The 24,918-nt window shown below is 33.7% G+C and overlaps 1 protein-coding gene across 8 annotated transcripts in view; it reads right to left on the bottom strand.

Annotated features, from left to right (window-relative positions):
• LOC126968057 (apoptosis-stimulating of p53 protein 2) overlaps window positions 1–24,918 on the bottom strand; it is a 395,431-nt gene that overhangs the window by 32,655 nt on the left and 337,858 nt on the right. For all 8 annotated transcript variants that reach the window (XM_050812856.1, XM_050812859.1, XM_050812854.1 and 5 more), the window contains 2 exons: window positions 19,051–19,177; window positions 2,624–2,796 (listed from right to left, as the gene is read on the bottom strand). In XM_050812856.1, coding sequence (XP_050668813.1) covers window positions 2,624–2,796; window positions 19,051–19,177 — 300 coding nt within the window. The remainder of the gene's footprint in view (window positions 1–2,623; window positions 2,797–19,050; window positions 19,178–24,918) is intronic.

Below are 24,918 nucleotides of genomic sequence, written 5' to 3'. Positions count from 1 at the left end.
TTTTAAGGATTCGTATTTGCTTCTATCGAAAAGTCTTTCTCAGTGCTACGAATTCCTAGTGGTAAGTAATTCCTAGTAACTTAATCTATAGTATTCTAATAACAGGTACAAGTTATTATAACCTACATAGTGTTTTTAAATAGTTAAAAGAGACATTTTTGTTAAATTGCGTGGCGGCCATTTTGAGTTTTAATGATTGTTCACATTTTTTGTTATAGCGGCAATAGGAATAAAAATAAACAAATACAACTACAAACCCTGTCAAAACATCTATATAATATAATATATCTATATATTATATAAGATACAGTACGCTTACAGACACACAAGGATTGACTGTCGGATAACAAAATCCTAGTATGGGTTCCCGTTACTAACTTCCCTTCCCTATTCTTTTACAACAACTTTCAAAGACACGTTTGTACATAAAATGAAACAAAGATTATACACGGATTTGTAGAACAATTGAATACCGTGTGCGTTGGCGTGGAGCTCAACTACGGATTATCTCATCTGCTCTTAATCCAGCACAAAGTGAGTCACTCATTCCTGTAATTCGGTAATGACTATTGTTTTATATGTCGACTGAAAGTTTGAAAACAATTCGTAGCTGTGTAGTTCAGAGTTCGGAATTTATAAAGCAGAAACTCGGTGCTTTATAATTTATTTAAAAGAAATAATAATAAATTGATCAACAGCGGGAAAACGTTAAGTATTGCTTGTGGCGGCGTCGTGGGGCGGTTTCCCTTATATATATGGTCTAGGGAAACAGTGGTAATTTTTAAGCGCGCTGAGTACTTTCTTTTTTTTGTTTTGAATGAGACTGAGGTGTCATGTTCGGCTATGTGGTGTAAACATTAGGTACAAAGTAAACCAGTGGAAGGCTCCTTTGCACAGGAAGCCGGCCAGATTATGCATATCACAACGGTGCCTATTTCTGCCATGAAGCAGTTATGTGTAAACATTACTGCTTCGGTCTGAAGGGCGCTGTAGCTAGTGAAATTATTGGGCAAATGAGACTTAACATCTTGTCTCAAGGTGACGAGCGCAATTGTAGTGCTGTTCAGAATTTTGGTATTTTCAAGAATCCTGAGCTCATTCGATTGGTTTTTTGACACCGATTACGCTGAGATTTATGATACGGTTTGGTGATTCTTTTTTAGTTTGATGCGGAATGTTTGCCATTTGGTCTCATAAATTTTTTAAATAGTTTGGCCCTATAGTTTTCATTTTATGAACATTTTTATGGATATTTTTGTTTTACGTGGATGATGTTATTACAGATTGTGTACTGCTTTTTAGGAGTTTTCCATTTAGTTTGTTTATATAAACAATTTGTTATGTTTTTAAAGTGATAACCCTCACTTCTAGGATTAATACACAAATAAAATTTTAAAAATAAAATTTTATCTCAGTTGGTTAGAGGCACGGGCACGAAACGCCGGAGGTCGTGGGTTCGAATCCCGCATCGTTCATAAAATTTTGTTTTTCAAATTTTATTTTTGTTTATATATTTTTAATTATTCTTAGCCCGTTTGCCGATTATTGAGTCTTAGGATATAATTAATTGATAGTTAACAAACGATCTTCACGATATTTCAGTGTCTCACAAGAAAGTGAAATAGGGGATCTATATTGTTTAAGGCATGGCGGTACCTTAGGCCCACCCATAGCTACTTAAAAAAAGAACTATTTAATATATGACAATAAAAAGCAATGAAATCTTACAGTTTACCTGATTAATGACACTAAAAATAAAAAAAAAGTACGTTAAAAAAAACTGACGACCGAATACATCTCTTATGCAAATCTTTTAAACTTTTAATATTAATTAAATACTATTATTTGCATATGCTACCTATTGATAGGTTCTAAGTCTAGCAGTTTGAATACAGAGAACAGTACGAGATCGGTTAAAATTATGTAAAACTAGCTGACCCGGCAAACGTTGTTTTGCTATATAAATTATTTTTAGACTTAGACCGTTTCTTGTACATGGATTTATTATTCTAAAATAAACGTAGCCTAAGTTACTCCTTATTACATCAGCTACCTGCAGTGCCTTAGTGACGCACGGTTTGACAGTTCCGCTGTGAAACAATTTAATTATTGTTATAAGTTATAACCTGTTGTTACAAGGAGCATTTTTTACGAAATAATTCTGATGTTTTGAAATATTATTGGCAAATTCCTATACAACAGTATTTTTTTTCATTAACTAGAGAACAACGTCTGTCGGGGCAGCTAGTATTAGTGTAAGTTATAACTTGATGACATTGTATACTCTAGACTCCTAGAATTATTTGATGGGGGGAGCACCGCCCATGTAGTTACAGTCAGTATTGTCTGTCAAAAGATGCGTTTATTTATATGTACAGACATTAGACATATTATTACTTATATAGCAAACTATATTTTTTTTAGAATTTTTTCGTCTGTTTATTTCGGCAACTTCGCCACCGCTCGCCTGCGACACATTTATGAGAAAAAGAAAAAGCCTTGGACATCATTGACAAATTTCAATGACTCTTTATTTTCTAATTGGTCTATGTACCCCGATTTTTTCGGTACATAATCAAAAACTATATAAAAGGCCTAGAGTAAGTATTATATCGGTACAAACCATAAGTTCTCGTCGAAGTTTATCAAGCTCGTGTGCCGACGGAGGCGCCGGCTGGACTCTTCCTCTTCTCAACTCCTCCAGCTGTCTCGTCAACTCTTCCACCTTGGCCACAGCCACCGATAACTCTTTCTCCTTCTCATTGAATAAGGCCCGTATTGATTCTAGGTCACTAGCTGTAACAAAAACACCTGTTTAATAAATATTCATATATATTATTTTTGTAGCACGACAGGAGTACTTAAAAAAAATTTAATAAAAATCTATACAATTTGTTATGTTTTTAAAGTGATAATCCTAACTTCTAGGATTGATACACAAATAAAATTTGAAAACAAAATTTTATGAACGATGCGGGACTCGAACCCACGACCTCTCGCGTTCCGTGCGAGTGCTCTTCCAACTGAGATAACCGTTCGAGTGACGTATCGTCATAAAATCTTTTATGCTTTGTTCAACTTTAAATGTTAACTTTAAAAACGTAACAAATTGTTTAGATTTGCAAGAGCGACATCTCAAGTCAATTTCCTACTATGCAAATATTGGGGTTGAGCAGGTTATCAACTGTAAAGTAGATCCTGTAGATGAAGCCACAACCTGAGAGTTGAACAAAGCATACAAGATTTTATGACGATACGCCACTCGAACGGTTAGCTCAGTTGAAAGAGCACTCGCACGGAACGCGAGAGGTCGTGGGTTTGAGTCCTGCATCGTTCATATAATTTTGTTTTCAAATTTTATTTTTGTAAAAATCTATCTCAAATACCAATTTTTTCTCCAACACCCAAATTTAAGCGGATTCGCAATACTGATATTATGTGAAGCCTCTTTTTAGTCCAGTCATTTCACTAAATACGACGCCGCATGAAACTAAAATACAATAATACTAGTAAAGAAAAAATTTACACATTTTTAAGCCCCAAACTAATAGAACGATACATTAAATGTAGTATAGGTACAAAATTTATATAATTGATATGCATTTATGAAAGGAATTAAACATATTTTTCTATCAGGAATCAAATCCGGACTTTGTAGTCAAGGTATCAACGGTGTAAGAGGTCTGTAATATGAATAATATTACCCAGTAATAAGCACGCCGATAAACCAGTTGTATCCAGTTAAACATCTACGGGTTGAATATACATTTCAAACATAATTTATACACTCAGAAATCTTGGTGAGAATCAGTGAATAGAAACTTGGGAACTCAACACTATGAAATGAAATATGTTTCTACTATCTCTCGTACTATAAATTTACTGGGCATAGAGTAAGCTTAGCGGCTTTTCCGCAAGATCGAAAATGGAAGCTCAATATTTCCGACACACAGGCCTTCAAGATGTCAGATTTTATTATAAAATGTATTATATTTCACTCTGAATTATAGTAGGTCTAATGGTGCAGTGTTTTACCAATTTTTGTTACGTTATATCATTACTCGTATCTAATGTTATGAGGGGTAATTCGTTTTTAATTTAATAATTACTCAGTTTTTATTATTATCTGTCAGCAATCTTAATGATAAGGGTCACCCCTACATATTTTTTTTATGATTTAGCATTAAAAAATACATGCAACTATAAATTTTCCCCCGTCTACGATCAACACCTATTTTTATATCGCGATTCCGTCCATAGATACACAATAGATTTGTAAGATAGCAATTAAATATAATAATTATTGTAGTACGATACATTTTACGTATGATATATTTGATAGGTCTGAGATTCGATCGTCATCTATTTTTAATACCCCAAAAATTTTAATTATTGATTTTTTTATTGCTTTATATGGCAATGTATGCTGGGTCAGCTAGAATTACTATTAATTAATAATAGTTCATTCATTGAAATAGCCTTCCCTGTAAGTATAAAACAGTCATTTGATTCTTAAGCAACCACTCAAAGAACTTTTTTGTTGTACATTGTTCTATTATACTGTAAAAACAAATACATCGTCAAATAATATTTTTGAGTACTTATTTATAAATAAGTAACTAAGTACAAAGCCTCTTCAATTAACTCGAAATAACCATTTATAACCACACGTTTGAACACCACCGGAGTAAATAAAATACCGAAAATCTCCGTGTGGTAACTATCAAAAATGTTAATATTAAAAACTATTTCAAAACATAAAACGTAATTCTATATTAATTAAAATTTCAAATCCCCGTACATTTTTATATGCGAGCTTAAAGGAAAAATTCACCAACCTTAAAAATTCACTCGACGTCTACCCCTCACGCATCATTGAAAGACTTTAGGTGCTCCATTGGCAATAACAAAATTGGCGCCTTTTGGATCGTAAGTAATCACAACACTGATGAACCAATTTGTCAATTTTATCGAAAATCAGCTGCTTTTTGTTTCATAGATTAATATACTGGCTGTACTATATATAAGAGAATCTTTAAACGTGATTTTTTAGATCATTCCTAATTTTTAAAACTTATGTTTTAAACTATTAATTAAGTTATATTTTTTTGTTATTTGAATAATGTCATTAAATATTCTTCAATAGATGGAGCACTTCATACAGTTTAGTATTGTATCCTATCCTATCTATCACCCACATCCAAAGTTTAATTATACCACACTCGAAAGGTAAAAAATCAAAGAAAATTTAAGTTTCAATTTATGCGCTCGCTGGAGGGTAACACCACCATTTGCGAAAGTTTATTGAATTAGGCGGAAATCAATAACTATCCAAACGTTATGAGTTTTTCTTGAATGTTGATTCCTTTCATCTCTACAAGAGGCATCTTCAGGAGATATTGACTCGTTGAACTTTGACTTCTATTTACGTAACATTTTACTTAAATGTTTTCAATTGATGAAACTCGATGCTGAATATTTTTTAATCGCCAGCTCTGGTAGAGATATATCGAGTGTGTCCATAAAATACTAGTGTTATATAGAAATTATTATAGAATGTATAGCTTGTTATAGTAGAAAAATAATATAGACAATACTGTGTCAGCCTAAATTCGCTAAAAATCCAAATGAATTTTGATTTGGCTCGAGGTTGTCATAGTATTGAAAAGAGCTCCTCAAAAATCTAATCTGTAGATACCGACAGATTAGGTAGAGTAAAACAGTTCTTTGTATTTTCTTAATTCTATACATGTTAAAGGCATAAATGGCATTTATTTTCTCAAAATTGATTCTTTTAGAATTATTTTTGATGTCATTTCTAATAACTACTAGATACTACTACCGCTTCGGAAACAAATGGCGCTCTGAGAGAGAAGAAGCGGCGCACGAAACTCTCCCAGCATTCTTTATTTTGCGCTCTTTTCAATAAAAATATACAATATTGTACAATCATTTCTATCGCTATAAAATAATCACAATCTAGTCCCAGGTTGTCCGATCATTTAGATATTCAGCAGTGGAGTAATAGGATTTACGACAGAGTAATTTTTTTACAAAACATTTAAATTTATTTATAGATAATGCCTGAACAGTGGCTGGGACTTTATTATAGAAGTGTGTACATTTACCCTTAAAGCTATTATGTATCTTATGAAGCCTACTAGAATTAGTCACAAGCAATCCCTTATTTCTAGTGTTATAATGTTAGATGAATTACATGCCAATATTGATGTAATAAGTAGTAATTATTTGAAAAAATATTTTCTCATATTCGACAAGTAGTTAATTTAGCGCGTTTAAAACATACAAGAACTCCAACAGAGTCATCCCATAGATACGTAAATAATAAATCTTCAATCAGACTAAGTGAAGTGATTATTCCGTTCATTTGTATCTACAAATAAATGTTTACTCCCAAAAATATCGTTAGTAACTTCAGTACATAAATCAAATCAAATCCAAATCACTTTATTCATGTAGGTCACGGAAATTACTCTTATAAATGTCAAAAAAAAAATTTTTTCTTATTGAATCTACAGCTACAAAAACTAATGGGTTGATGCTAATGAGAAGAAGTAGTAAGAAACGCATTGCCACTCTTTTATTGCAAGATTAAAATTTTAATCCTTTTACAAATCATTTCAATTAAAATATAAGTAAAGTGTTGCAACAAACATACTCAAACGTCAAATAGTCAATGCCTTACACGAGTAAGTTGAAAAAAGTAAATGTAAATTAATGCAAAACAAAAGTTATTCAGTATAGTAGCTGCATAACCCACACATTCAGTAAATAAATAATAATAAAGGTATTTTGCATAACATAACGAAATACAGAAAATCATTTACTAACCCAGAACACGTTGGATTTGAACCTATTCGTGGTTCTACGTAAATCCTATAAAGCAAGTTACTAAAATAACCCTCAAACTTATTAATGTTCAATTCTGCCCAGTCTGAATAAGAATAGGTTTGAAGAATAATCGATACCATTCGTGCGTGACTGGGAACCGTGTCACTTGGAGTCTGGTGCCGCCAACGACAGATATTACAGCAACTCTTGAATTTCAATAACTCCGTACTGGGCAATTTAGTTCTACTTTCATTGTATTATATAATATCGTTTTATTCTGGTTTGTAAAATATTCAAAAGCAATAGATGTTTTCTGTATTGTTACAAAGATTAAAAATATATTTTATGACTCTAAGGGTAGAAATGTATATGAATGAATATAGCCCGACCAATCTGAAAAAAGTATGTGTGTACCTATGTATGCACGCAAGAAGTTATACTTCTTTGGCCTAACGAAGCAGAAATCATTAAAATGATTTATTATTCGTGCTATTCTACGTTTTTAGAAACAACAATTTTGTAAAAATCTTGCAAAGATGGCTTTGACAATTAAATATTAAATAATGAATACGGCTGTATGGGCTTGAACCCTTTGCCTGTCGTAATAATGGACGAAGAAACCAAAAAAAAAAATAACGAATGACGCAAACGTCAGAAAATTTTAGGAACCAACTTCAACCTGTTACTTTTGTGTTACAGTGATGCGGGCGCTTTTTAAAATTTCACTCTCATCATTTTTTCATAATGGGCCTTAAGAAGTATAACTTCAATAATACTCACACGTTTTTCTTGATGCAATTTCAAAAAAAATTACATAAATATAATTGTGAAAACACCATTTTTTTTGTAAGGCAACAAAAGACAATAGGAAAAATGCATTTCCGCCGCAAAATATCGGTGGTATTACAGACAATGCACTGAGATGCGACGCCTGTAAATCTAGGAATGACAGGTGCAGTGATACGCCCCACCGCTCTTCCCAATCAAGCTAACCGTCCGCATGCCGCATGATCCGTGAATCTTGGTATTTTTATTTAACTCTGGAGTTCTGGTGCCATGTACAGGATTTACGTTACAGTTGATAACCTGCTCAAACCCAATGATAATTTTTCTAATCAAATTAACTCTTTCAAACAATTCTCTCTGAAGTTATTTTATTTTTAAGTAATCCCTCACATCTGAGCTTAAATATATAAATTTAATTTACACCAATAAGTTTGTAATAAATTGTATTTTCTTTGATTAACACGAGTGTTACACATTTAAATAAAAAAACATTTAATGGATTAAAACGCGTGTAATTGTAACTGTGTTTTTAAATTAAATTTTTACGTAAGAGTTACATTTTTATTTTTATTTTAGTTAACCCGACGTTTCAAGACCTTACCAGATCTCCTCCACCAAAACACAGTTACAATTTTATGCGTTTTAATACTTTAAAAGTGTTTTATTTAATTGTAACAAATTGTTATGATTGTGATTATATCGCAATACGCTACACCCTAAATTCATCTTATTTTCATTGTTACGGGCGGCAATTAAATTAATATTATTAAGAAATTCAAAGAGATTTTTGTGATAATTCTACTATTTACTATTTATAATGATATTCAAATTGTTATGAAAAATCTTATATAACCAAGTCGTGTTGTTAAAAAGTTTTATACTAAAAACCCGATTATGTTTATACTTAGATACGAAACACACCGCGATATATTCCTTTATTATGATCCAGAATCCAATCTAAGTAACAACCGAGTCGGAAAACTATATCCCGTTACTAGCAGTTTATTTTTATTATCGTTCTTAGAACACTCATCTTGTAAAATCTTTTTGGGAAACAGAGATTTCTTTAAGTAATTGGATACTGCGTGAATTTGATTCGAAGCCTTTCTTAAATTGAACAATTTATTTAGATGGAGATCCGATTTGAATTGATCAACGAATTTAAATAAAAGAAGTGAATGAACAAGTCACATTACTTCATAAATATTTGGGACAGCTCGATCAAATTCTTTAATATGAGGTAATTTTGGAAATGAAAATATTTAAAGCAGTGTCGTTAAAATCATTTATTAACAAATAACTGATTCCTTTAAAAATACTTTTTATGTCAATTAAATTATTAACTTCGGAAACAAATGGTACTCTGAGAGAGAAGAAACGGTGCAATAAACTATTTCATAAAGGTTCAGGATTTTCCCCAGTGAAATTTTTTAATGTTATATATCATATAGTTTTTAAACAAAAGTTAATATAAAATTATATTTTGGTATTTATTTTTGTTTGTAGAGTATACCTACATTTAAATCAATATGCGAAAACTTTTAAATGGTGTAAAATTTTCACACTATTGTATAGTAATTAACTTATTATAAAACTAAGTTTTCCAAATAAAATAAAAAAATGTTGACCGGTTTCCAACTAGTATGAGCAGCGTTCGGGAAGTTATGTAAAATCTTCCCGTCTAAAATACTACAGTGTGTGAAGACGAAGGTTTTTAAACAGTGCCTGTTGCCAGTGATGACATACGGAACACAGACGTGGTCGCTAACAATGGGCCTTATGAGAAAGCTCATTGTCGCTCAGAGAGTAATAGAGAGGGCTATGCTCAGAGTTTCCCTGCGAGATCGAATCAGAAATGAAGAGAACAGCAGAAAAACCAAAAGTGGCAGTGCGCTGGGCACATAGCTCGATGAACAACCCGACCACGTACGGGAAGACGTAGTATTGGTAGGCCCTCCACAAGATGGACCAACGATCTAGTGAAGATCGCCGGAATACGTTGGATGAGGGCAGCGCAGGACCGATCGTCATGCGATCTTTGGGGGAGGCCTTTGTCCAGCAGTGGACGTCATCCGGTTAAAATGATAACCGGTTTCAAATTATTTCACCCATAGAATGATATAGCCCAATTATAACTGAGTGACATAGGCAGTGTTTTACTTACGTACATACAATATTATAAGAATATGAAAGAGTAAGTAGGTAATGTAATATTGGTTGTAACACTTTGATGTCTTTGATGTTAAAAGGAAGCAATTTATATTTTTACATTCAAATTCAGCCTGAATTTGTTGGCTGATAAAGAACAAGAGGAAACAGTGGTCGTGTAAATTCTATCAGTAATATGTAATTTTTCACTTTTGACTTTGACTTTAGCTACATGAAAAACATCAGATTTTTTCTAATATAGGTAGGTATATTTATATTTTATGACAGATGACCAAATTTTGTAGCAATCAGTTTTATTATGGTACAAGATATTTAACGATTACTAATTTAGAATTAGCCATCTTATTTTATAGACATATATTTTTATGGCGACTATAATACTGAAATGAAACTTTTATGAAAGGGCCGATACTTGTATTATGCGTTGGAAGGACAAAACCTTGGCATATTAAGATATGACTGACGTCAGTTTGTAAAGGGTTTTTTTTTATTGGTTATTCTTGACAGGAGCTGAACGTCACTAAGATGGCCGCGTGTTTCCAAATCAACACGCGGGGATTATATATCTGGTGTGGAAAATGGAGGCCCGTTATTACCTTAACCGTCTTGGAAACAGCCGCAATATAATAATAATAATAACACTATGACACTAGCTGTAACCATTTTGTCTTTATCAACAAAGATGTAGTTCTGCTTCGGGATCAAGCTCACAACATTTTAGTTTGGATTTCGAACGTGCCGTGAAATTTGTTGCAAGTTTGGTAATACTCGTAACGAAGGCAAAGCATCAATATATTGTATCTCTCTGATCCCGAACATTTCTAGTTCATCTATATTTGGCATTCGTGAATGAATAAGTAATACTAGAGCCACATATTGTTCGTAAGTTTCGTAATATTTATTCTGCGATTTGTTTATTAAGAAACTAGTTGACCCGACAGACTTTGTTCTGTTCATAATAAAAAAAAAACTCTTGCGGATGAAATTTTGGAAAATCCGTTCTTAGCTAACCTCTACTCAGTGAAAAGAATATTCATAACAACTTCAAACTTTCAAGTCTTTAGCTCTAGTTGTTCCAGAGATATCGTGATGAGTGACTATTTACGTGGAAATCTCTTATATATATATACTTTCTTTATATAACTTTCAAGGATTGGCCTTAAGATATATTGTTCTGTTTTGTATACAGTAGTATATAACTTTTTTCCCCCCTCGATGAAAAGCTCACTTTTAGTCCCTGTAACAAGGGAGAAAAGTGGCGGATTCTCTCCCGGCGAGACGACTTTTGTTCCTCGTACCAGGGACTTAACGACAGCTTTACATCCAGATGGGAAAAAAAATCGTATACGCACCACGTGAGATAAGTCGGACATTTTCAATATTCCGTGGGTGAGAATGACTTACTTTTCTCCCTCGGTGCGTAATATACTATTAAAAAGATCGGATATGTTTAGTTTATAATTTTAACGAGCCTGTTGACGAAGCTCCTTCAAAGGCCATAAAGTGTGTGTGACAATTTTAATAGTGTCAACGAGATTCTATTATCAAGGGTAATTATGTTTACATCATATTATGCACCTGCGTCTGATCTATGACACGTTATTACGACGATTTTGTTCAACCTTAATAATTGATGTATCTCTTGAACCAAATATATTAAATTAAAGAAGATTCTTAGGGCTATATTTCACCAAGACACCATGGTGGCGCAACCAGTCGCGCCACTATTGTTGTCCCTAAGCTACCATACTAGACACCATACAGACACCAGTCATGACGCGTCCGAACTGTACGCACGACCAAATCGACATCACGTTAGCTACTCCCTATAGAGCTATATATACATTTATTGCTGTACTGGTTGCACCTTCGTAATGTCTCGGCGAAATATAACTCTTAAAGAATAAATCGGGGAGAAAGAACGAGTTAATGTTATAAGTACTCATACGTCAAAATTAAAATATTGCGAAAATAATAATTAAATTGGCGTTTCTAAACATCATTTCAAGAGTATGAGTTAATATCAAGAATAATAATAGAATACTAAGCGACTACTTATTTGTACATATGAGGAAAATGTAAGTGGAAAACTTTCGACAAAATCACCTGTCCAAAACCAAGATCACTGTCAAATTATTTTGTCCAATTCCCAGTGTGCTTGATGTAAGAATACAATTCACAAACGGACCACAAGCCGGCGGCAATTTCCAATCATTTCTAACAATCGCAACGTCCGAGAGGCTATTCAAATACCCGGCGTGTCATATCTGGCCGCAAAGTCTCGTCCACAGCTAGGATTGGCCTGATATTAATTGGGGACCAGAAACAGCTTCCAATCTCGTAAGCTCAATAGATTAGTTGACAAGCAATTGTTACGCAAGATTTTCACCACCAACCTAGCTATAATAAACATTGGTAGATCCGTTATAAGTAGTTTTTGAAACGTTATGGATTATCACAATACACTTGTCGACATGTCAACTTGATAGGTTGATCGATGAGAAAAATTTGAAAAAATCAACAATCTCGACATTCATGTGGGTTTATGACTCAAAAGATTTACGGTCGATTCCAACATTCAATGGCAGTTCTAAAATGGCCTGTAATTAATACTTTTGCCTTTTTACTACGTATGGCATTTCAATCCAATCAGTCTAATGTATGTTTTGATGATCTTTTTATGTAACAGGAAGACTATTCCACCTTCGCACGACACGCCACAAGTTAGGATATCATCCCCACCATCTCCACAGGTCCTCCACAGTGCGGTCTTCAAGGAGCTTTCTTCCTCGTACTACGAAGCTATGGAATTAGCTTCCTTGTGCGGTGTTTCCGGGACGATACGACATGGGTACCTTGAAAAAAAACCGCGTACACCTTCCTTAAAGGCCGGCAACGCTCTTGTGATTCCTCTGGTGTTGCAAGAGAATGTGGGCGGCGGTGATCACTTAACACCAGGTGACCCGTACGCTCGTTTGTCCTCCTATTCCATAAAAAAAAGACTAAAATGTCATCTGATGGAATGAGATCACTGCGCCCATAATCTCTTGTAAAAATTAGGTAAAGCGTTGCCGACCAAATAAAGCGTCGAATTTGCGTACATAGGAGTTCAAGAACCGAAAAGTAGTGGTTCGTGGTGGTCGAGGATCGAACCGGGAGCTCCGTTGTTCACCACGGCGCCTCCAATACTCAAGTCAACGGTTCTACCTATATTAGGCCACTTTTTTCAACCTATCTATGGGAATGACGTATTAGTTTTTGTATGAATGTGACGAATATGACAATTGTGCGTCTCATTTATCTACTACTAGCTGATGCCCGCGACTTAGTCTGCGAAGATAAGTGTTTTTTTAAATATATTAAGCAAGTTTGGAATTGAAGATTATCTCATGTCCAATTCCAGCTCCGGTTCCCGTTTTCGCTACCGTTCCCAATACATTATATGAATCTTATTTCGAGGAAGATTTCTATGGCAAACAAAGCCTACTATTGGAATAGTTATAACTGTGGTTATAGCTCATCGACGTGAATTTCAGTTTTTCATAAATCCCGCGGGAGTCATGGATTTTCCGGGATAAAATGTGGCCTATGTCCTTTCCCAAGCTCTAGTCTATTGCTGTACCAAATTTCATCGAAATCGGTTAAGTAGCTCTGTGGGAAAAGTGTAACAATGCAAAAAAATAAAAATATGCAACAAACTTAAATTCACATTTATGGTATTAGTAGGGATATGGATTTAGCAATTAAGATTGATATGCAGAGCGATGGACGATGATATAAAATCTAAAAAAATTATTGATAAAAAATGATTCAAGGCCGTAAGACAATTCAATAGAAAAAAATATCATTCAAATTGAGACACGTACCCACTGGGGTCAGTCAGCATTTTCTTTCTAATTTTTATATATGAATCATAAATTTTCAAATACCAAATATTAAAAACAGAATAATAATTGAAGCAGATAGAGGTATATATCGTTGGCATTTGATTTCAAAAGCGTTCATGACAATCTTAATTTAGAAATACAAATTGATTATGTAAGATTAAAAGTTATTTAAGAATTGTAAGGCATGCCTTATAAATCTTAAACCATGACTGATTTATCTAATATACTCTCAGCAAGTGCTTTTGACTCTATTATTATTCCTCTGCGGAGTCAGATATATTTCTGTCAACTTTAACGTGAAGGTATTTATCAAAACGAAGACTTGTTTCCAAGATGACAACAAGAATCACTACTTCCAAGTTTCACAGCGTCTAAAGTGCTTTACATTTCAGATCAGAAGTTAATTTTAAAAATGCTGACTATTTAAATAGATAAACAGAAACAATTAGTTTTAATACAGTCAAAAACGTTTTTTTATTTCAATTTACGGCCGTTTTCAATAACGTATCTTAAGTTACATTAATAATTAATGACAAGATCTTATCTATCCATAGTTATATCCAATATTGTATATATTATTAGTCATAGTCCAATGCTATCTGTCGATCGGTTATTGAAATGTAAGTAACCGTAAAAGGATAGATTTGTCTAACTCTAGTAAGTTAAACTAAGGATACATAGGTTATTGAAAATGGCCGTTAATAGACAGACTTTTTAAAAACTAATGTATGTCTGTCAAACTACATATTCCTATGGTAAAAACAATTAACAGTTTTATTGAAACATCTGTCTGATAGCCTCCATTATTTGTGACAAGTGTCATATTGTCACAGGTGTAACTTAAAGCTTAGACCTTGCAAAAACTCTTTTGTATTTGGGACATTTTTATTTGGATCGAAAAGAGAAAATTACAAATTACAGTGACGTCACAGCCTGCTTACGATCGCTGCCTCTGTTGCAAGTGATAAAGATTTAATGTCGAGATTTCTAATAACAATTTTGTATTACTTTTACGTTTTATTGTTTTTTCGCATAGCTACAGGGAAACATTAATTCTGCACGTTTATATTATATATTTGTTTTAATATTATATCTTAAAACTAGCATATAAATATATATATTATATAATCTAAATCTCGGAAACGGCTCCAACGATTTTAATGAAATTTACTACACAGGTAGTTTTGCGGGCGAGAAATAGATCCAGCTAGGTTTCAATTTTAAAAAATGTAGTTTTATCCGTGTTTTAATGAGAAACTGCTACAGTAACATTAGAATACAAAGGTAAATTTTGCATTCTAAATACATGGCTAGAAAAGCTCAGATTGGACATTGGGTGATCCGGAAAGCAGAAGACCCCGGTTCGATTCAGATGTCCTACTAGTTTTTTTTTGTTCAAGTTAATTTTACTATCTTCTTAAAAATCCGAAGAAGGCTCACTCGTCCAGGTACTTAGTCATTAATAAACTAAACCGATATATGCCTCACAATAATCCGAGTTTTGTTTGTGAAAATTTTGTCGTAACATCGGCACTGATGTATACATGATCCTTGAAAGGCTGGATAGGCCTCTGAACAACAGCAGCTTTAACCTGAACCTTTCCGCAAGACTCAACACCTAATTTAATCTATTTTTTCCACCATAATTTATTTTTGCCGTAAAAACAGCAAAAGGTTCTATTTCTTATATCGTGTATGTGTCAATATTTTTTTTTTAATTATTATGGTGATCCTGGTTGAGATAGAAGGCTCACAACGTGTAGAAACTTCCAAGAAAATCAGACTCCTTTAAGCATCTGAAAATCACGACCAAAGATTCCTTTTGATACATTTCGATCCACAGATACTTTCGGAACTAATATAAAGCGTATAAAAAAGAACTTTACATCCCGGAAAAATTCCACGCTCTGAATTTTATTCCACGCATTTTCAGCTGCCATTCTCACATAACCCTTCCCGGATTTAGTAAATCGGATCGTGCAACACTGGCTTATAGATCTGATTTAGTTTTAGCTACGTTTGCGTTATCAGTTTTATAACTCAATATAAAATTATTACGATACTTTGCTGTTACGCCTTTTGCTTGTGATCTAAGAGTCACTTGAATATACAATTTTCGTCGTACAAACAATAACGTGTTACATTCAAGGGAGGTAGAGATTCAGGACCTCTATTTCTGCGTTCCAGATATACATCCAGCAATCATTCTAGTTTCACAAATGGTCTGCACCATACCTATCAAGATGTGAAGATTGATATAAAAAATTAACATAAATGATACCACACTTAAGGGAAAGAGTAAGTAGAAAACACACAAACATGGTGTTTTAGACAAGTTTTGTGGTGAAAGTATAGCATTTCGAGCTATGAACACTATTTAATCCTGTTACACATATCCTTAAGTTTTATTTGTAGGTTGCTAATGCTTGCTGTTAGTTATAGTTAACACTGCCGAGCCTTTTTTAAATTACCACTTTTCTTTGAAGTTAAACAAGTTTTTGGCATGGCGCGACGCATTTTTTTGTTACTTCTCTCAGAAAAGTTATTCTTATAGCTTGTACTTTCTTGTGTAGGTTCATTTATTCATATTAGTAGTGAATAACGAGGATTGTAAGCATATAAACTGTTTTCCACGCAAGAATTTTGAAAATATTGGCTTTGTTACATAGATGGCGGGCCGGCAGCCGTTAACTCATATCGCTCAAGGTCGCTGGCATTTAGTGTCGCCTTAAGTCAACAGGTCGACTTGGTAGGTGAACTACTGAAAATCAGTATTGGAATTGGGGTGATCCTTATTTCAATTCCAAAAATGCTGAGTGAGCATGAGCAAAAATTATGAATATTAATATGTTTTGTATCGTCATGAATAAATGCATACTTTGCGAATGGGACATTCACCACCAAGTGAAATAGGTAAATAATAATTGTAAAAAACTTTTTACAAAAAAAATACCTACTTCAAACAAGCATAGACACTTCAAAAGAAGGTAACTTAAAAGTGAAATATAAATCTTCTCCAAAAAGACACCTAGTACAAGTGACAAGTGGAAAGAAGTAGGATTTATGATAGATTGGTGGCATTCTTCTACCCTGAGGGATATAAGAAATATAAAGACAAGTCGCATTATTAAATAATAGTCGCAATATTATATATTAGTCCTCTACGATTGAAAAATTAGAACTTCGTTTTAAAAATATGTTCTGGCTTCTAGGAAGACATTCTAAGATATCACTACAAAATAAAATTATATTGTACAAGCAAGTCCTTATGCCTGTATGGACTAATGGGATCCAGCTGTGGGGCTGCACCAAAAAAACAAATATTCAATTCATACAACGCTTCCAGAATAAAGTATTAAGGGAAATTGTGAACGCACCTTGGTACATTCGAAACAGGGCTTAGGCTGGACCGATTTTGATGAGATTTTTGTGTGTTCCAGTGAATTTGAGATTGATGTGTGTCTTCAGGTGGATTCGAGAATGGTTTAGATTCACAACAATTAAACTACCTCCTAAACGTCTGGACCGAATTTGATGATTTTTTTGTTTGTTTCAGTGAATTTGAGATTGGTTTAGATTCTCAATTCCGTCCATATAATATAATTCTCCTGCTCATGTGTATTTTAGTGAACTCCGATTTTTCAAATTTAAGACGTGTGTACAGGACAACGTCTGTTGGGTCCACTAGTACAATATAAAAATAGTGATATTATAAAAGACAAGTGAACAAAGTCACTCCCCCTAAATGACAAATTCTTTGGTCTATCTAGCAGTTTAAGTTAAAGTAGAATTAACTACTTCTTTGTCTAAGTAAAGGCTTGATTGTAATGCAAGTGGGGCAACATTATATTAACTATATTAGTATGTTCCCTAAAGGAAAGAAAAAAAAATGAGTCCCCTACGGACTTAAGATAATAAATCTGTACCATTAAAATAACACACAAGAAAAAAAAATCATTATTATCATGAATACTTTACGAGTATTCTGTTATAAGGCTTCAGTGTAACAAGCAAAGCTGTTGTTATTGATTGTAACAGCCTTCGTTGGAAAGTTCAATTAATACTTAATGAAAATATTGATTTTACGTCTATGAACTGTTTAATTATTACGTTGTTCATTATTTTATATCAGATCCGTTTATGACACTTGGGATATTAAAGACTTCAACCATTGTAATCCTCTTATATACAAAATTCTCGCGTCCCGGTGTTTGTTACCAAACTCCTCCAAAACGGCTAAATTTGTATGAAATTTTATGTGCATATCGAGTCGGTCTGAGAATCGACCAACATCTATTTTTCATACCACTAAGTATATATTTTTTTATTATGATTCAGCATTAAAAAATGCAAACAACTTCAAATTTTTAAGCGTCTGCAAAGAGTTGCAAGACGACAATCGAACATAAAAATTATCGTAGTATGATAAATTTTATGCAGGATATATTTGGTAGGTCTGAGAATCGGTGGTCATCTATTTTATACCCCAAAAATTTTAATTATTGTTTTTTTTTATTACTTTATATGGAGATACAACGTTTGCTGTGTCTGATAGTATTATAGAAAATTGCATTTTATTACATTTGCATTTTAAGTTAAAAATAATGTAAAAAAAATTGTATTAATTCTTTTGAAAAACGCAAGCTTGTCTTTTTTCTGTCACTTTATAAAAGTATTAATTAAGTATTTATAGACGTTATAAAATATTACGTTACATTTATAACAATACGAAGGTTTCAAATCTCAAAGGGGTTTTGTCATTAGGCCTGAGTAAGATATGACTTAATTAGGTAAGTAAGGGCGGGCTCCAGAGGGTAGTTATATATTTGAAGATAACCTCCGCGCCTCTCCCATCATTATGATTGTTTAAGTTGACTTTGATGCTGAAATAATGGTACTTCATGCAAGTAATACATTTAAAATAAAATTTAGTTAAAAATATCTTGCAGATTACACTTTCAATTGTGATGTACCTATGTAATATATACATACGAATCTGAGTTTGTTTGTTTGTTACGCTGTCACGCGTGAACTACTCAACTGCGTGATCGGACCTGAGTGCTTTAGCATTGCTTAAGTATTGGTTTTTTCTTGCTGTGAACCCCAGTTCCTAAGAAGCCAATTTGGCATTGCCTTCCAGATGACCACGGAGTTGGCAATCGCTTGAAGACCCAGTATGCCAATTCTAGGCGATAAATTAGGGTAGTTTTTTTGAAGAGCGACATACAAAATTGGGGTTTTTAAGTGCTTAACGCGTAAACTTAGTCTTCTGGAGGTTCAAATGAATATATTATTATCTTATTGCGCGACCTTCTCATTCTATTTATAAATATATATTAAATTATATTATACTTACTTAATGCTATGTTAGTTTGTTTATTTCTATCGAGTTGACCTCGTAACGCTCTTAGTCTTCGCAGCTTTTGTTCTTGGGCCTCTACTCGTTCGCGCAACCTTCGAAGCCTCTCCCCTTCTACAGCCACCTGTCACAAAAAAAATTAAATTATAAAATGACCTCCAATAGAAAGAGATGGCGACAAGTCGTGAGATGTGAGGGGTGTTATATCTGACCCTGATAACAAAACTAAACTTTAAAGTTATGATTCTTATATTTTAAACTTTTGACAATATTATGTTTGCTTTTTAACAGACTTCAAAAAACACAAGGTCCTCAATTCGTCGGTATGTTCTTTTTTTATGTTTGTTACCTCAGAACTATCGACTGGGTGAACCGATTTTGAAAATTATATTTTATTTGAAAGCTGGTACTTCCCTAGTGGTCCCATTGCAATTTGGTTCATATCTGACAATGGCATCCATGATAAAACCATAACCATAAACCATCTTAAATTTGCTATAAGTATAATAAATAAATCGTAATTACAATTAGATTAATTAATTAGATTGTATAAAGATACGCAATTATTTTTATACTTTTTAGTTTAAGAATAGTGTTTTTGAAGTCGGTTGTATTTTGTTAATATTTATTTATATAAACCATTGGAGAAATAATATCGGATTCATGAGATAGTTGGTGATGCCGCCATTAGAGTTTCTTAAGAGTGACTGAACATGCAAATGATGAGAGACAATATCTGCCAAAATAAAAGATATTATGACCTTTATAAAAAAATGCAGTGAAAAAGCAAAAAGGTACGACCACTTTGTTATCACACAGCGCTTGTCTCTCTGAGGCTAAAAATCTTAGATGAGTAAGGCTCAAGAGTAGGTACCTACCGACACATAAGACACACATGTAACACATAAGGAATATCCTAAGACGAACACTTGACATACAACTAGTTTGAATATATCTATATTATTATTATAATAACGGGTACTTACAAAAATAAATAAAATGTATATTAGTTGTCATAAACAATACATATATATGTATCTAAAACCACTATTATACCATATTTACAATACTATGACTGTATAAAATTAAAAAAAATGAACTACGTTTAAAAAAACCGACTTCAAAAACTGAAAAGTATCAAATAACTAAAAATTTAATTCAATACACCTCTTATGCAAACCTTTTTACCTTTAATATAAATAAAATACTATTATTTATATGTGCTACCTATTGATAGGTTTTAAGTCAGTGCCAAGCCCTAAGCAAAATAAAACTTAATATTATAAACAGCTTACTTACTGTAATTATTTAGGTTGTCAGGCCACGCGTGTCTGTCCGCTTGGGTTGTTTTGTTCTAGATGTAGCTATCGCGCTCAAAGTCATGCGTGGCGAGTGTAGGTAACTTTATTACATTTGGCTTGGCACCGACTTCAAAGCTATCAATATGTGTTTATTTTTTATTTTTTACGTTTTAGTGTCAGTTAATTATAATATATAATCAACTTGAAATCAAACTCCAAAAAAAGCCGTACACAGAAAACAATTATGTCATCCAGGTAGACGAAAATTTTCATAGAAATGTTCATAAAATGAAAACTACTGGGACCAAATGGAATCGATTTCACATCAAACAAAAGGAGAATTACGTAAACCGGATCATAAATCTCAGAGTAATCGGTGCACATACATAAAAAAAAACCGATCGAATTGATAACCTCCTCCTTTTTGAAGTCGGTTATAAACTATCATTACGTGGAAGCGTACCAAGAATACTGGCAGCATTTCCACGTTGGATAGCAAGGCTCATCCGTTGACCGAAATAGCTGCCAGCGCTTGGGTCTCCAGTAGCCTTATTGAGGCGCGAAGATAGTATTTTGAAAATTCTCAGCGCCTCTGGGCCCCACGGGCCAAGTGTCTCGACACCAAACGGCACAAAGATGTATGACGCACTGAGACCAACATATTTGCGACGCTTGCTTCTTCAGCAGTCGAAGCAGCAGCCCCAGCACGAACTGACGTAAATTGAACTTGAAGAAGGAGCCATAGTATCGACGCAAGTCTCGTCCCACACCAGCGCCGTGTAAATGTATATTGTAAGTAACAATAATAGCTATGTAAAAATTACTCGATGATGAATGTTTAAAAACATAAACAAGTATCAACTTGCAAATCAAAATCAGTTTATTCACGTAGGTCACGGTAATGACACCTATGAATGTCAAAAAAAAGTAAAATATTTATCTTATTGAATCTACCGCTACTTCGTAAAGGGTTGAGCTGATGAGAAGAAGTAGCAAGAAACTCATTGCCATTCTTTTATATCAAGATTTACATTGACATCGATTTACAAATAATTGCAATTACAATATCTTATATCTTTAAATGAGCAATTCTTGTATATATATATATAATCTGGATCTCGGAAACGGCTCCAACGATTTTCATAAAATTTAGTATACACGGGATTTCGGGGGCGATAAATCGATCTAGCTAGGTTTTATTTTAAAAAAACGTAGTTTTATCCGTGCTTTAATGAGAAACAGCTACCATAACATTAGAATACAAAGGTAAATTTCGCCACTATATACAAGACTGTAATAGCTCAGATGAGATGGGACATTGGGTGATCCGGAAAGCAGAAGACCCCGGTCCGAATCCAGATGTTCTATTAGTTTTTCTTTAGTTCAAGTTTTGTACATTCTTACAAATCCGAGCAAGGTTCGGTCGTCCGGATATTAATATGTTAAATGTAAAATGATGCAACAGACACACTCAAACGTCAAATAGTCAATGTCTTACACGAGTAAGTCAAAAAAGTAAATGTAAATTAATACAAAAGTTATTGAGTACAGTAGCTGCATCATCCACATACACCATAAATAAATAAAGGTATTCTGTGAGCATTTTACAAGCGATTATAAATAAATAAATATGTATATATATCCTTTCATCTTTGAAATAATAAATATATTTTTCTTACAAATGATATCTAAAGCAAATGACACTTTATCCGCTCCAAAAAGCCGACAATGCCAAGCTTGTTAATATTATATGAGTATTTATTGCGAGCGAAAAGTTTACTCCTAGTGTTACGATAAATATCGCATTAGGGAAGCAGGCGCGGCAACGGACCTCCTTTCTTGAGATTTATTAAGTCCGGTACGAAAATTATTTTCACTAAATCTTTATAATGTTTTATGTTGTAATCGTGGCTGAATGTCACAATGGGTTTCATTTACCGATTTTTCTTGATGAGTAGGTATAACAGTAGTGTGTTGGTATTTAGACAATTTTATAACATATTTTGCATGTCAATTGACGAAACATATTGGATTATCAATAATATTATAAGATACATAATAGCTTTAAGGGTAAATGTATACACTTCTAAAATAAAGTCCCAGCCACTGTTCAGGCATTATCTATAAATAAATTTAAATGTTTTATAAAAAAATGGCTCTGTCGTAAATCCTATTACTCCACTGCTGAATATCTAAATGATCGGACAACCTGGGACTAGATTGTGATTATTTTATAGCGACTGTACAAATATTGTATATTTTTATTGAAAAGAGCGCAAAAAAAATAATGCTGGGAGAGTTTCTTGCGCCGCTTCTTCTCTCTCAGAGCGCCATTTGTTTCCGAAGCGGTAGTAGTATCTAGTAGTATAAGAAATGACATCAAAAAGAATTCTAAAGGAATCAATTTTGAGAAAATAAATGCCTTTTATGCCTTTTATTATGTTAACATTCAGTTAAGTTCAGTTAAGTGTTCAGTATAATAATGCGTTCAGAATGTTATTGGGGCTGCCACAATACTGCAGCGCGTCGGGGATGTTTGCTGAGGCACGCGTACTTTTATTGTTTTTACGCGACTATGCGAAAGCGGTGTACATTCCTGTTGAGTAGGGTCCGGGCTAGCCCCAATGGTATTCTGAGGGCATTTTCTCACAGGTTCGATTGTCAGTACCTGAACCACTGCTGTTTGATACATGTGCTGACAAGTCGGTCCTAGATTAGGAAGGTTTAGATTTTAAGATATCTTGTACTAACACTAGGTTTTAAGGTATTTTGTTACTAACACATTATGATCCTTTGTTGGTCGAAATAAAGAATTTATTATTATTATTATTAAGCAAATAAAATTTCGTTTCATTTCATGAGTATCTTATATTAATACTAGCGTCCCCGACAGACGTTGTCCTGTACACACGTTTAAAATTTGAAAAATCGTTCCAGACGTTAGGAGGAGTTCACTAACATACGTAGGAGAATTATATGTCGACTGCATTGAGAATCTAAACCAATCTCAAACTCATTAAAACACTTAAAAAAATCATCAAAATCGGGCCAGCCTTTAGGAGGTAGTTCAGTTACAACAGACGCACAAAAGAAATATACATATATTAAGATAATATAATTACAACTATGAATTACGCAGGTTCCTTTAAACCTGACAGATGAGTCGACTAAGGGAGGGGCCCTTAGTCGACTCAAACCAACTTTACCCGAAAGAGAACGTTACATATCTCATTTAATACCTAATGAACAAAGAGCTTCACTCTAAATATATTAAAAACTTTATAATCCATCTTCAAATTATGTTAAAAGAAGAGAGGATAAAAGCCAACATGAAAGAATATACGCTTACAAGTTTTGTTAAGCTTAAAACAAATATAGTTAGCAAAATATGTGTCGTATTTATCCAGCATAAAAAGTTAGTTTGAAGCTCAGCTAACTTCGTAAATAAATACGAAAACTGCTCCACTCGCCTCGATTATATAGCAAAAATATTTTTTCTCATTCACAACAGCCGCAACGTTATTTCTGAATTCATTAGTGTGTTTACCTGACGAGGTTGCAAAGAGGTTATTGAATGTCGTTTGCAACGCATTCAGATGTAGGAAGCTTTAAAATATTTGTAGATTTTCGTATCTTCAAAAGAAAAAACCCTTTCGCGCAAGTGTGATTCACACACAAAGGGTTCAGTCCGGCTGATGATAATGATGAACATTATCATCAGCCGGAAGACGTTCACTGCTGGACAAAGACCTTCCCCAAAGATTTCCACGACGATCGGTCCTGCTCTCATCCAACATATTCCGGCGATCTTGACTAGATCGTCGGTCCAACTTGCGGGGGGCCGGGTTCGGTACCACCACAATAATTATAATATGCTATAATACTTTTTGATAATAAAGATGGCCGTTGGCACAGTAATGTCCTCGAATGACGACCACGTACAGGAAGACTAAGTGTTGGTAGGCCCCCCACAAGATGGACTAACGATCTGTTACAGATCATCGGAATAGGTTTGATGTTGGTAGCGCAGGACTGATTGTCATGACGATCTTTGGGGGAGGCCTTTGTCCAGCAGTGGACATCTTCCGGCTGAAATGGTGATGAACACGGTAATACTTTATAATTTCGCGTGGCAGCCATAAAGGAATTCTCCATCTTGCTTTTTATGATTAGCTGTTATGGCGGCAATTCTATGTATGTTCATAAGCATATTAGCTTGACTAACGAATTTGCTTGAAACTGTGATAATCATATCGTTAACATGAGAAACACACATAAACTTGTTATGCCAACTAATCGGTTAGTTGGAGTAAGTCATTTATTGTGAGATGTATATGCTTTTACAACCTGGCCCCAGTAAAATGTGCAAACAAATGTGTTAAGAAATTTTAAATAATTGTTAAAAACGTTTGTGTGGTATAGGATACTATAACATAAATTACTTTCTTAATGATAACACAGACTGGGAATGGAACGACCGCTCTCAGTCTTTCAAATAATAAATTTTATTGTAATTGACAAAAAAATCAACTTCTAAAATTACAAAGATAAAAAATATCTGTCT

The sequence above is a fragment of the Leptidea sinapis genome, chromosome 14, assembly GCF_905404315.1.
Source record: "Leptidea sinapis chromosome 14, ilLepSina1.1, whole genome shotgun sequence".
Lineage (NCBI taxonomy): Eukaryota > Metazoa > Arthropoda > Insecta > Lepidoptera > Pieridae > Leptidea > Leptidea sinapis.
Note: the sequence above shows the minus strand (reverse complement) of the source record. Positions and strands in the feature narration are given on the sequence as shown.